Consider the following 14,440-nt stretch of genomic DNA (forward strand, 5'->3'; position numbering starts at 1 on the left):
GTAGATGAGAGCCGGAGACGAGTGAAATCGTGGCTCCTATAGTGAGTCGGATGGTATATTATTTCAGTCGATTTCATGGGACAAGCACCGTGTACTCTCACACCACGTCCGAATTGAAACTTGTGCTGCCTCAGGCTCCACATTTTAACGGCTGACCAAGAGATGTGATCCCGCGGACCTGGCATTTAACTGTTTAGGGGGCAGCGGCTGCTGCAAGGCTGCGCCTCGAGCCTCCAACACATCCCGCTACCCCGAAGAACTCTGAATGCCCTTGCCTTCACTATCCCCCTTCCCCTCCCTCTCCCTTTCCAAATAACAACTCGACTGTACTCAGGCAGTGTATTCAGACGCGACACTGACAAAATGAGCCCGCCACAGCCCGCGCACAGGCCACGACACTCGACAGTACAAGAACGACGCGTGATTGTACGATACGCAGTACCGCCGTCCTCCATACATTCATCATACTCACCATACTACGGACAAACAGTCTGAGCACAGTCGATTACCACAGCTCAGGGGGCATACAAACGCGCATGGCGCATTTATCGAGTCCACAGTGCGTTTTCACTTCCATGCACGCCCTATGATTCAAGCAAGGGTGTAGCTAGCACACATTCACACTACAAACGAAGCAAACGTCGGTACATTCGCTGAGAAACACGCAATCAATCCAAACACGCATGCACAAGACAAAATACAAGACGCCTCCATTCACGCAAACCGTATACACTCGCTCCTTCGCATTCACCAAGTTCCAACTCCAAGAGGAAATCGGTTGCGGGTAGCAAGCTCAGAGCCTTGGCGAATCCGTAACCCCATTTTCCGCTAAAGTGGCGTATAACATGGTCGCATGTTACAAAGAGAACACGGAACTCACGAATCGAGCTAGCGACATGCGCTCCGCTTGTGTTTTCAAGCACGGCGTCTATGCCTCAACAATGGTGTGTGAGACGCACCACTCGACGCTACGACGCTGCTGGCAAACAATACCACGTGCCATCCCTGGAATCACCACGTGGCAAGACGGCACGTGAATACACAAGACGGACCAATTGCAAGTGCCGGAACACTGCCTTCAGTCCATCACACGTGTCCTGTTCACACGTGATACACAGTCGCCAGGTACACCACCGCATTGTGTCAGTCCTATCACGTGTCATCACCACGTGGGCGCACGTGCCTGTCCTATCACGTGGCAGCCGGCGCCTGGGAGGTGGCAGACTGTCCTGAACTGAGGAACGAGTAGGCTCCGTGCGGACACCGGTTGGCGAAATGACCGCGCTCGCCACACTGAAACGGAAAGATCGGGAATGTCAGAACAGCTACATGTCAGAACAGCTACTCTGTCGGGTTTGGAAACTCGAGACATTGAAATACATGCGACGGATGTATGATTATCCAATAGACTCGGTGCGTTACCTAAACTTGCGCTGTTATCCGCCAGGGAGTAATAAGGCCACCATGCCTTGACGTTTCGTGCACAGCTATTGGTCTCATGATAAGGGCCCAGGCGACCTGTAGTTTTGATGCGGTGAATGCCCTTACCCTCGCCACAACTCGGGCCGAGTGCATCCCTCCTCCCACCCAGCCCCACCCGCACTCGAGTTGTGGCGAGGGTAAGGGTATTCGCCGCATCCGAACTATAGGTCGCCTGGGCCCTTGAGACCAATAGTACAGTATTGTCCATTCGCCCCCCCCCCCCTCCGCCCTTCCCGTGGTGACCCGCTGACTGACCTTGTAGCAGGTGATCCTCTCCGGGTCGTTGCGAGGAGCTCCACCTCCGATATACCGGGCCGCTGCCGCCTGTCCGGGGTCAGAGCAGGTCAGAGGTCAGGTCATACAAAGCAGAGTTAGAATATGAGGGAGAGAGAGAGAGAGAGAGAGAGAGAGAGAGAGAGAGAGAGAGAGAGAGAGAGAGAGAGAGAGAGAGAGAGAGAGAGGAGAGATAGAGATAGAGATAGAGATAGAGATAGAGATAGAGATAGAGATAGAGATAGAGATAGAGATAGAGATAGAGATAGAGATAGAGATAGAGATAGAGATAGAGATAGAGATAGAGATAGAGATAGAGATAGAGATAGAGATAGAGATAGAGATAGAGATAGAGATAGAGATAGAGATAGAGATAGAGATAGAGATAGAGAGAGAGAGAGAGAGAGAGAGAGAGAGAGAGAGAGAGAGAGAGAGAGAGAGAGAGAGAGAGAGAGAGAGAGAGAGAGAGAGAGAGAGAGAGAGAGAGAGAGAGAGAGAGAGAGAGAGAGAGAGAGAGAGAGAGAGAGAGAGGACAGAGGTCTGGCCGGCACTCACTATCCGATCTCAATGGAAACTGAACAATCGCTATGTAGTTAAAATGAAGCATTGGCAGATCAAAATTGCACTACCTCATTCAGTACGCTGTAAGTTAAATCCGACGTTCAGCTTTCAACATGCGCAATCTGAACGATTCCAACGAAAGGTAAGTACAAAAATCCCTACAGCAATGAAACACCCCGTCCAAAACATAACCTCACTGGGAACCCCTACGCACCACAAAACCCGCCCGTGCCTCTGATTGTACACGGTATTCCTGCATCGTTAAAATCACTCGCCTCATATTTTTCGTTGGCCTTCTGGATCTGCGCCTCCCTCTTCTCCGGCGTGATCTTGAAGCAGTTGACCACCTTGTGGCCCTGTTCGCCGCAGTAGTGGCACGTCACTGGCTTCCCCTTAGCGCCCTTCACCGTCTCGTCAGTCAGCTGGGGCAGCTCGAAACGCGGGCTGAGGGGAGGGGGGACGTGGTCAGTGGCCGAATGTTAGCCTCAAACACTCTGCACATTAATGCGACAAAATCAAACTAATATGTCTCAGTTTGACTGACAGAACTGATATGCTTATGTGACATACCACATGCCATAAGCTAATGTCATAATAAACACAGAAAGGAGGATGTTTTAGATTGAATGAATTAACTATAGCTGCATGGTTATGGCCGACCCGTTCCTCGGGTGATGGAGCATTGTACCGCTGGTGTTGAGAGCCCGGGTTCGAGTCGCTCCGGCGCTCGATTATTTGAGACTCCTGACGGGGTTAGTCCAACAAACAAACACAACTCATATGCAAACACAACACACCCATCTTCTAAACCCACCAAGTAGTCTTCTAACCCTCTGCCTCGTCCTGAAAACTCACTGGACCAGCTGGCAGGCGGCGCCGCTGGGACAGAATCCGGCCAGGTAGTTGAGGCACAGCACGCGGCGCACGTGCCGGTTACGGCAGAGCGGTCCGTGCCGACAGAAGCCGCGGTCGTACCACGGACAGTCGCGCTGCTTCGACTCCGGGTCAATGTGAAGGAACGGACACTCCTTGTTGTGACACGCGTCTGAGGAGGGGTAGAGGGTGGGTTAGATGGAGTCGGTAGTGGCATGGATCAAGCCAGAGCCGTTGATACAGCATGCATAGTGAAGAAATTGAAGTGGCGTGGCAACTGCAGCTGACACTCGCAAAGTCCTCGAGTGTCTAAACATGCAAGTACGAGTGTTGTCTTAATTTTATGCATACATTTAAGGACATGAGACAGAGATGTGTCCTCATATTCCAGACATGCAGATATAAAAGATCAGCATTCAATATTCAGAAAATGTTATGATCATATACCCATGACCTTGCCCACTCCACTTTCAACTGTCCTAAAACATCCATCCCACCAGCATAACACAGGTCTTGTCATTTAGCCTCAATGTTGTTTGAGGGCCTTGGCCATATGGCTTTCCACTGTACCCTATTTGCACCGTACTTACTGAATTTGGCGTAGAAGTAGCACTCGGGCATCTTGGTCATGTCGTACTCGTGCAAAAACTCGCACGAGTCTCCCTTCTTGCAGAGTCCGCGGAGCCAGTGTTTGCAGACGATGGACCTGTCCCCACGCAGGTGCCGGAACGGACACAGGTCGCCGCGCGCACACCGACCCTTGGCGAAGAAGTTGCAGACCCCAGACATGGACTCTGAGGGGGGAGAGTCACAGGGGGTTATACAAGATCACGGGTCACAGGAAGCAGACGCATAATCATGTTATGGCCTAATGCGATGCGGAGTGAGGAAAGATATCCAGTATCATTTAAACCAACAACAAACCATGAGACGTCTACTCAGGTGAATTATATCTCCCTTTCTATAATGCGGCAATAAGTATAACAATTAGTAGCTTACTTGCTTTTATGCAATACCAGCTGGATATTCAGTCCAATTCCAGGAAAATTTCACTAAAGGACCGATAAAATCGCCATAAGTCATCAGTAACTTATCCACTAAGTGCTACCCAAAACATAACACACCAGCCCAGATAAGTCAGACCATGTCTGCCCCCCCCCCCCGCAGAGTACTCACTGTCCATGCCAGGGAAGGGTAGCGATTGGGCGCCCAGCTGCTCTCGCAGCGTCACCTCGATATCAAACACGATATCATCGACGTTGGCCACGATTGCCTCCATGGCTGCAGTGGGTGGGGGGGGGGGGGATATAGGGGATATGTGTACCGGGGGACAGGTGAGCAATATAAAGGGAGAGGGGAGGGTATTGGTTGCAGAGTTCCAGAGGCCCTCCTCAGCAGCAGCTGAAGTCCAATTCACTCCTGAAAAAAAATAAGATAGAGTACAGTAAGATACCTGTGTATCAATATGTCTTGCATGCTATTGCTGCCACCCATTTGTGAAAAAATGCTAGACTCCAGTTCTTGAGGTATTAACACAAATTTCATTGAAAGTTGTGCACTGGTAGGTTGTAGGTTGTAGATTTGGTAAAAGCATATAATAAGTCTGTATGGCTATACATGTTAGGTTTGAAGGTTGTAGGTTGGTAGATACTTAGATAGATTGTAGGCTAGTAGGTCAGGTTAGATTATGTTTTGTTCTGTAAGAGTTTTTATTTGAGACTTTCATAAGTGAAATTCATGTAAATATTTCAAGAACTGAACAGTCTAGCCACTTTTCAAGAAGGGGTAGCAGCATGTAAGACGCTTGCTATATGAATATCGCTCTTGGTAGGGTTTCCAGCCAACCAGTGTAATTTTCTGCATTGCAATGTAATAAGCTTCATTGGAAACAAATGTCTGATGAGCAGAGAATGCATCAGATTTTAGATGAATTCTGATTTCTGAGCGTGGAAAGAACTACTTAAAAAAATCCTTAACACAATGGGAATCGAAATTGGATACCACACTACATTAAAAATAAAAGCTATTTTTTACTTTCATGCCCAAAATACTATAGAATTCAATCAAAATTGAAACGAAAACGAACGGCGACACAGACCGACATTGCAACCGCGGGCAGACAATGACAAACCTGCTGAGCACCTTACGACTTCGACATCTTTTCCAAATGAACAATTCATCTAAAAACAAGCAGGGCAGGTCCTGTTACTTACCTGAGGAGTTATTAGCTTCAAAAGCATCTATTTTTCTACTCAACCTCAGCTCAATAGTCAGCCACCTTCCGCAATTCACGTGAATACGACAGAAATGACGCACAAAGAACGAGCTCGGCGTGTTTGCTACCAAATTTGAAATGGTGTACCAAAAACCTTCATTTGTCGTTTTCCCTTCATCGTTAACATAGGCATTATGACCGAATGCTCTCCGACCAGCGATTTTCGCTATTTTACTTGCCTAATATCAGTGTTGACCTCGCTGGTCATCGAAATTACGTTTGAAGTACTTGCCTTGTAGCCCTGGTAGTACTAGCCTCCGCAGACCTGGCACCGACAGCACTTTTCCCGTTTCCACCTGAACTTTCCAATGTGATGGCCAGTTATGTCGACGCTACTTTTATTGAGGCACCTACCTACCTGTTATGGGAAACGGTTAGGGCTTTGAGACACTACAAATAAAAACAAATAAATAATATATTCAGGCTTTCATGGCAAAAGGGTCATCTGGCAGCGTGCCAACGGCGAAAACGATATGGTAAGGCAAAGTTGTTTAGGTGAACAATTGGTGGTAGGAACGGACAAATAAGACAGCGGCATAGCGAAGAAATGCGGGCCGTAGATAGAAGTAGTAGCGGTGTAGTAACGTAGAACGTAGAATGTAGAATGTAGGTAGGTTTCAAAGTTTTTCCACCGAATCACATTGTGGCGAACGGCGGCGCACAAACTCCATGCGTCTCACGCCGGCGCCACACAGCCAAAAAACGCCACGGCGATGGGCGGCGCACTGGACTTTCTGCGCCACCACTGGCTTAGGGTGGCGCCACCATCCAATGGTCAGTACGAACATCGTCGCCCCCTGTGTCCACAACTAGCGCCACCTGTCGAGCAACGCACAGGCCAACCCGCTCCGGCTCAGTCCGCTACATCCTCCCCCCGGTGTCGTAATGACACCTCGTTGAGCGGGGATAACGGAAGCCTGAACACAAAACCTCTTCGGTACGTTGCCCACTCAACAGCCACAGCCGCGCGCACACATATACAGCGTTCATCCTGAAGACACCACGCCTCGCATGGTATCGGCTTCGCTGCCGAAGTCACAGCTCCGGAGAGCAGCAGTCATCTCCGCCGCCCACTGCCACCAGCTCCGTGCGGCAGGCGAGCTCCCGCAGTACCAGCTCCGGAGAACCACCAGCTCGCCGCAGCCTCGGAGAGCACCAGCTCGCCGCAGCCGATGAGCGTCTCCGCCACAGCTCCGAAGAACACCAGCTCGCCGCGGCCTCGGAGAGCATCAGCTCGCCGCAGCCGACGAGCGTACCAGCTCGCCGCGGCCGACGAGCGCACCAGCTCGCCGCAGCCTCGGAGAGCACCAGCTCGCCGCAGCCGACGAGCGCACCAGCTCGCCGCAGCCTCGGAGAGCACCTCGGAGAGCACCAGCTCGCCGCGGCCGACGAGCGCACCAGCTCGCCGCAGCCTCGGAGAGCACCAGCTCGCCGCAGCCGACGAGCGCACCAGCTCGCCGCAGCCTCGGAGAGCACCTCGGAGAGCACCAGCTCGCCGCAGCCGACGAGCGCACCAGCTCGCCGCAGCCTCGGAGAGCACCAACTCGCCGCAGCCTCGGAGAGCACCAGCTCGCCGCAGCTGACGAGCGCACCAGCTCGCCGCAGCCTCGGAGAGCACCAGCTCGCCGCAGCCTCGGAGAGCACCAGCTCGCCGCCGCCGATGAGCGTCCCCGGACGCAGCTTCGGAGGACTCCAGCTCACCTCAGCCGACGAGCACCTCCGCCGCAGCTAGCCGCCATCAGGAGGGATCTGTTAGGAAGAAACAGAAGGAAAACATAGGATACTTGGGATATACGTGATAGGACAACACTGTCGTCACCAACATAACAGCCATCCTTCAACACAGCTCTGACACAGAACAGTTCTGAGCTTATTCAGCCTCCTCCAGGAGGCACACTTTGCTGACCGGGCGCCGGTACTTGCCTCCCCCCGCTGCCATCAGTTCCACGGTACGAACTACTCCGTCCGAGCCCGGGAACACTCTTGTAACTCGGGCCAGGGGCCAGAACCCGCGTGGCGAGTCTGCCTCAATCATCAGCACGACGTCTTCAACTTTGAGATTTCTTCTCTCGCGCAACCACTTCTGCCGACTGGCTAGTGTTGGTACATATTCATTTCGCCATCTCTTCCAAAAATGTTCTGCCAGTACTTGTGACTGACGCCAACGTCGTTTGCTGCTGATCTCTCTGTCTTGAAATATGCCGGGAGACATGTTGGCGCTGGCACACCCGAGCAGAAGGTGATTTGGCGTCAGTGGCTCAACATCCGTACTGTCAGGACTGACGTGTGTCAGCGGCCGTCCATTGACCATTGACTCCACCTCGAGCAGCGCAGTGTGGAGTACCTCATCGGTCACACACTGAGATCCGATAGTCACTCTGAGCGCGCGCTTTACGCTGCCCACCAGCCTTTCCCATACGCCGCCCATGTGGCTGGCGCTGGGAGGCATGAAAGTCCACTTAATGTTCTCCTGACTCAGTTCGTCAGTAATGCGAGTTTGGTCGAGTTCATGTAGAGACTCACGGAGCTCACGTTCACCTCCGACGAGGTTCGTCCCATTGTCGGAGTACATTGAGTCTGGCTTCCCTCTCCTTGCCATGAATCTCCTCAGTGCCATGACGAAACTGTCCGTATCTAAAGCGTTTGCTACCTCCAGGTGAACTGCGCGGGTCGAGAAGCAGGTGAACAAGACGCCGTATCTCTTCTCGGTCCTCCTGTACTTCTTCACGAACATTGGCCCGAAGTAGTCGACTCCTACCGTGCTGAAGGCTCTGGACGTGTCATACCGGCTGGCCGGCAGCTCTGCCATTCTTGGGACCTGCGCGATCGCTCTTCGTCTTTTGCACACGGTACACTCGTGTAGGATCCTCCGGACTGTCGAGCGGGCCTTCAGAATCCAATATGTCTTCCTGACTTCTGTCAACGTTCTTTCTTGTCCTGAGTGAAGAACCTTCACATGGCAGTGCGTCACTACCAGGCGAGTAACGTCGTCTCTCGATGGCAGGATCACCGGGTGGCGAGTCGAATAGGCCACGGGCGCTTTGTCGATACGCCCACCGACTCTCATCACACCCTCACCATCCAGGAAAGGTGTCACTTGTCGCAGCTTCCCTTCAGTCTTCACCTCTTTGCCAGCTTGGATCTCTGCCAGTTCTTCAGCGAAGCATCTAGCTTGACAGTCTTTCAGTACCTTCGTCTCTGCTTGCTTCAGTTCCTCTGCTGACAGAGGTCCTGCGCGTCTCCAGTCTGCTCGTTCCTGACAGGACTTTGGGGCACAGTTCTTCACAAACCTCAGTACCCATGCCACGGTTCTTCTGTACTTCGTCCACGAAGAGAATCTCGAAGCGTCGGGAAGCACCGTAGTATCAGAGTCATGCTTCACAGTGAGCATGACTGATTCCGTCCTCACTTCTGGGTCGTTTTTCAGCACAGCCGTACTCGTGAGAGATGGCTGTTCCGGCCAGCAGTTCTCCTCCTGGAGCAGGAACCCAGGACCCGCGCTCCAGCGAGAATCTGATGACAGGTCAGACAACGTAGCTCCCCTGGAAACAACGTCAGCTGCGTTCAGACTCGACGGCACGTGTCGCCACTGGTCAGGGCAAGAAGACTCTCGAAGTTCTGCCACCCTATTAGCGACAAATGTGTGAAAGCGGCGGCTGTCATTTTTCACATACTGCAGAACAACTGTGCTGTCGGTCCAGAATAGGACCCTATCCACCCTGACCGACAGCTCCGTCCGTAGCACGTTTGCTACTCTGACGCCCAGCACAGCTGCTTGCAACTCCAGCCTTACAATTGAGATCTGCTTGAGGGGTGCCACCCTGGTCTTCGCCATAGCCAGGGAGCAGACGCGGCGACCATCAGGCATCGTCGTAGCGACGTACGCGGCAGCACCGAAGGCATCCTGAGAGGCATCACAGAAGATGTGAAGCTCTCTCTGACAGCCGTCACTTGCCGACGCGCCTCCGAAGCATCGCGGGACGGTTACCCGCTCCAGATAGTGTAACTCCGAGAGCCACTGAGACCACCTCTGCAGCTCCGTCCCCTCGAGCTCATCGTCCCAGTCGTAGTTCCCCGCCCAGAGGCGTTGAATGAGAACTTTAGCCTGGAGAGAGAACGGAGCGACTAGCCCCAGAGGGTCGAATAGTCGAGCTACTCCTTGCACTACTCCTCTCTTCGTTGACGGTACACGTGAGTCAACAGCTCTGACTCCCAAGGTGTCGTTGATGGTGTTCCAGGCGCAGCCTAGCACACTCTGAACCGCGACATCGATGTCTTGAACGCGCTCTGCGGCTTCGATCCGTTCCAAGACCTTCCGCGAGCTGCTCATCCACTTTGTCAGCCTGAACCCCCCTCTTCTGAGAAGTTCTGTCACCTCGGTTTGCATCTCAGCTGCCTCTTCTTCGGTTCTCGTAGCGTGGACGAAGTCATCCATATAGAAGCTTGTAAGTGCCGCTTCTCTAGCTGCTCTCCCTGCCGGGGTGCTACTGCTGCAGTCCTTAGCGGTCTGCTGCAGGACGAAGTTTGCTGATGCGGGACTGCTTCTGGCCCCGAAGATCGCGACCTGCATGGTGTATGGTTCTGGTTGCTTCGTTGCATCCAAATCTCTCCAGAGGAACCTCAGTGCTGGTTGATCTTGCGGAGTTATCTGGACCTGGTGGTACATACACTCGATATCAGCGGTCAGAGCGACGGGTTCCTCTCTGAACCTCAGGAGGATGCCGGGCAGGTTCTTAAGAAGGTCAGGTCCCGTGAGCAGCACATCATTCAGAGAAGTGTTGCCACACTTGGCAGCCGCATCAAACACTACTCTGAGCTTCCCGGGCTTCCGGGGGTTCGTTACACCATGATGTGGCAGGTACCACTTCCTGGGGTGTGCTTCTTGATCTTCTTCTGGGGTTAGCTTGCGAGCGAATCCGCGCTCGACGTAACCCTCGACAACCTTCTTATAAGCTTCCGCTTTCTCAGATTGTCGCATCAGGGTCTTCTCCAGGGAGTACAGCCGGTTGGCCGCCATCATCTTGTTATCAGGTAGGCACACATCATCACTCATCCACAGGAGTCCCGTCTCGTAGCGATTGTCCAGTCTCCTGGTTGTGTCTTCCATGATCTTCACGGCTCTGACGTCTTGGGGAGATTTGGCATCCTGGCCTTCAAACCTGCTCCCAAACGATTCCGTGCTCCACCACTCCTGGAGTGCTGCTGACATTTGATCGTCTGGAGCCATCTTCCTGATCAGCATCACCTGGCGCGTTCGTTCTGGCAGGAATCCCTTCACCGTGCCCGTCAGCGTCCACCCGAAGGCGGTTCTGATGGCCACCGGTTGGCCCGCCTTCCCTGTCCTCGCTTCCAGCTGAAGCACCGCTTCAAGGACGTTGGCGCCGAGAAGAAGATCGACCCTCTTCCCTGAGCAGTCTGGAAGGTCGAGGTCCAGCAGGTGCTTCCATTCGATCCTCTTGTCAGGGAGCTCTGGAACCGTGACGTTGATGTCCCTGACGGAGAAAACTTCAGGGACCACTATTCTTGATCCGTCGCCACCTGACGCCTTGAGCTCCAGTTTCATCTTCACGGAGTTCTGGAGGCGCCCGCATCCTTCCACGTTTTGCAGGCGGAGGGTTTGTGGCTCCCCTTGAAGATTCAGCTGTGTCATTACCTCCTCGGACACCAGTGAAGTCTGAGAGCCAGGGTCTAGTAGAGCCCAGACCTGCTTTTCCTTGCCACCACTGGCAAGGACGGTGACTGGTACGACCTGCAGCAGGGTTGTGGTCGCGCCCGCCTTCACTGATGCTGCTGCTACCACGCGCTGGCCAGTCTTCCTGAGGTCGACCCTCTTGCTGCCATGGAGCACCTGATGATGTCTCATCTTGCAGCTGTCGATGCCGCACGGCCTTGCCGAGCGACAGTGCCGAACGCCATGTCCAGCCTTCAGACAGAAGAAACAGCACCTCGCACTGGCGATGAAGTGGGCTCTTTCATCAACCGATTTCTTCAAGAAGATCGGACACGTTGTCACCTCATGCTGCTCCTTGCAGCATACACAAGTCGTGCCTGATGTATCAATCTCTGTGGCCAGAGCACTTCTTTGGACGGGCCTCGGCTTCACGTCGCCCTTCCACCGCTGGGGCTGTCCTGCCGGCTTCTTGCCAGTCGCCATATTCTGCTGTGGAGACACGGCAGCGTAGTTGAGGGCCACCCTGACCTGCCTGCGAAGCCATTCGTCAAAGTGCACCAGTGTCGGCCTCTCTCCCAGGTTCAAGACATATTCTCCCCATAGACGTTTCATCTCAGATGGGAGCCTTTGAACAACTCGTCTTAGGTTCTCGAAACTATTCAGATCCCCATCGTAGCCGAGACTCCTGAATATCATGACAGCACAGTGGACTGATGCGTGCAGGCGCTCTAGTCCAACAGGATCTAGTTGGGAGGGCGCAGGGCAGGAGAAGATCTCTTGCAGGTACGCGTGTACGACATCTTCCTGGCGGCCAAACCTGTCCTGCAGAGCATGCACCGCCTCTTCATATAGGGCCCCATCAAACATCATCCCACTGATGGTGAGCTTAGCAGTACCCACCACTGATGCTTGCAGGTGTATCAGTTTTTCTGTTGGGGAGAGTGAGATCTGTTCATGTACTAAAACTTTAAAAGAAGCCCACCACTTCGGCCACTCGGCCGGCTCGCCGCCGAACTTCGGCAGAGTCAAGCGCGGAAGACTATTGTGCAGCAGCGATGGAACACAAGGCGCCCCTCGGGCGACTGCATCACTGGCTGTGGGTCGAAACTGACCGGCTAGTTCAGTAGTGGGTGCCCCTCGGGCAGCTCCAACAGCCGGTGGGGGAACATGACTGTAATAGAACAAATCAGCTGTGTCGGCGCCGAGTGCCCCTTGGGCAGCTCCAACGGCCGGCGAGATGGTGTGGCTAGGACGTGACGAACCGGCTTCTTCAACAGTGGCTACCCCTTGGACAGCTCCAACGGCCGGTGAGATGGTGTGGCTGGGACGTGACGAACCGACTTCTTCAACAGTGGCTACCCCTTGGACAGCTCCAACGGCCGGTGAGATGGTGTGGCTGGGACGAGACGGACCGGCTACTTCAACAGTGGCTGCCCCTTGGACAGCTCGTGCAGCTGGTGGGATGGCTCGGCTGAGATGAGTCGAACCAGCTTCTTCACTAGGTGCCCCTTGGGCTTCCCAGACCTTGGTCTCACCACAGAAATCATTTCTCCGGTCCCACGCTAGGTCATCTTCAGCTGCTCTTGCCAACTGTGCACGCAGCTCGGCAGCTGCATGAGCATCCTTTGCTTCTTGTAGCTTCATCTTCCTCTGGATCTGTTGCTCTTCCTTCTCCGTCTCAAGCCTTTGCTGCAGCTGCTCCAACTCTAGCTGCTTCACCTTGGCCTCTATCTCTGCCAGCCGGGATGCTGACGTCTTGTCTGATGCTGCAGAGTCTGACGCCTGCTTTGATGTAACTGATGGTGGATCATCCTTCCTCTCCTTCAAATGCACTTCAATCAGGCTCACCGCTTCTTCATGCTGCCTGTCTGCTTCTGCTTGATACAATCTTGCCTGATCAACTTCCTCTTGAGATGTCAGCACAGAAACTAAACTATCTGTCATCTCCTCCAACTGCTCGAGTGCCTGATCAAGCTCATGGACGATTGACGCTAGCCGAGTCCGACTACCTCTGGTATCAATCAAGACGAAAGCCCTCCTCCTGACCCTGGTCAGTGCAGCTAACAATCTGCCTCGCTTCTGTTTCAATTGTGCTACAGACATGTTCTGGATTTAACAGCACAACACCAATCAGGAACTGAGTCACAATTGCAATTCTCAGCAGCAAGTACAAAACTTCTCGCCACAAGAAACTGTCATTTACACGGCCTACACCCTGAGAAGCCTCTTCGGGCGATCAAGACAGAATCTTCAAATGAGATACACTCATAACAACAGCATCATGTTCGGAAAGTCCTTGGGCATTCTGACAAACTTTTGCATAGACCTACAACCATATCACTAGGCTGTGGAAACTTTGAAACTGTTATGGGAAACGGTTAGGGCTTTGAGACACTACAAATAAAAACAAATAAATAATATATTCAGGCTTTCATGGCAAAAGGGTCATCTGGCAGCGTGCCAACGGCGAAAACGATATGGTAAGGCAAAGTTGTTTAGGTGAACAATTCAGTAGGCGGAACTATGGTCAAGCGTACCCATTTTCGGGAACGCATTTTCGTTCCCATGTTTGGGAACGATAAACCCAAATATGGGAACGCCATGTAGGCATTATTTAAAACAAGAAAAAGAACCGTTAAATGACGTCCAAAAAATATAAAACGATCGTGAACCGCCTGATAGTTGTCTCAATATTGTTGGGAAAGAGTTTGATATTGTAAGGCCCATCGTAGTTTCAAATCGTTCCCCTATTTCTAAAGCAATCCATCACCCGGGCCGCGAGCCCAAATTTGGGAACGCTCTCGTACACTGGCGCTGCAAGCGTTCCTTATTATGGGAACGGCGTACCCAAAATTGGGAACGATTTCACCGACGCCTTTCAGGGGCTCTTTTCATTAACAAGCATCACGTCCAACGCCGCAAATTATTGTTAACGCAACAATCATCAGATGACCTTTCCGGCAAGACCGTTGCATGTTTCGCCCGGTCTTCTGCGCTTTTATTCCCGTCGATCTCGCAGCGGGCACGCCCCCTCTGCAGGATTACGTAATCCACAACGCTCAGCGATGTTCAACAAGGTCTTCCATACCTATATCCACCGTCCGCGCCGAGGGTGGAGACATGTCAAGCACCTGTCTGCTAATCACCGAGAGTTGACGAGCACAAGAAGTATCCAAAAATGGGAACGCTGAATATGTTACACCCTCAAAACACCTAGTCCCAATGAAAATCTAGTTTTTTCCTTTCTTAATGAGTGTAAGTGGCAAAAGGCCTGGTAGGATGGGCACGAGGAATGATCGAAATCA

General features: G+C 52.7%; 2 protein-coding genes across 3 annotated transcripts; both read right to left on the reverse strand.

Moving 5' to 3' along the window:
• Positions 1–320: 320 nt before the first annotated feature.
• LOC122369994 (cleavage and polyadenylation specificity factor subunit 4-like) lies at positions 321–5,486 on the reverse strand. 2 transcript variants are annotated; one of them, XM_043345208.1, is made up of 7 exons: positions 5,403–5,486; positions 4,366–4,608; positions 3,780–3,983; positions 3,172–3,361; positions 2,592–2,760; positions 1,738–1,806; positions 321–1,293 (listed from the first exon to the last, which is right to left on the reverse strand). In XM_043345208.1, exons 2-7 carry the CDS (start codon positions 4,466–4,468, stop codon positions 1,192–1,194), a joined length of 837 nt encoding a protein of 278 aa, XP_043201143.1. In that variant the 5' UTR covers positions 4,469–4,608; positions 5,403–5,486; the 3' UTR covers positions 321–1,191. The 2 variants fall into 2 exon arrangements, with proteins under 2 accessions (XP_043201143.1, XP_043201141.1); XM_043345206.1 differs by lacking the exon at positions 5,403–5,486 and adding an exon at positions 5,321–5,364.
• A 1,538-nt stretch (positions 5,487–7,024) lies between these two features.
• LOC122369981 lies at positions 7,025–13,079 on the reverse strand. The gene has a single exon (XM_043345182.1). It carries the CDS (start codon positions 13,077–13,079, stop codon positions 7,335–7,337), a length of 5,745 nt encoding a protein of 1,914 aa, XP_043201117.1. The 3' UTR covers positions 7,025–7,334.
• Positions 13,080–14,440: the final 1,361 nt, after the last annotated feature.

This window comes from Amphibalanus amphitrite, unplaced genomic scaffold, assembly GCF_019059575.1.
Source record: "Amphibalanus amphitrite isolate SeventyFive unplaced genomic scaffold, NRLGWU_Aamphi_draft 001088F_arrow, whole genome shotgun sequence".
NCBI lineage: Eukaryota > Metazoa > Arthropoda > Thecostraca > Balanomorpha > Balanidae > Amphibalanus > Amphibalanus amphitrite.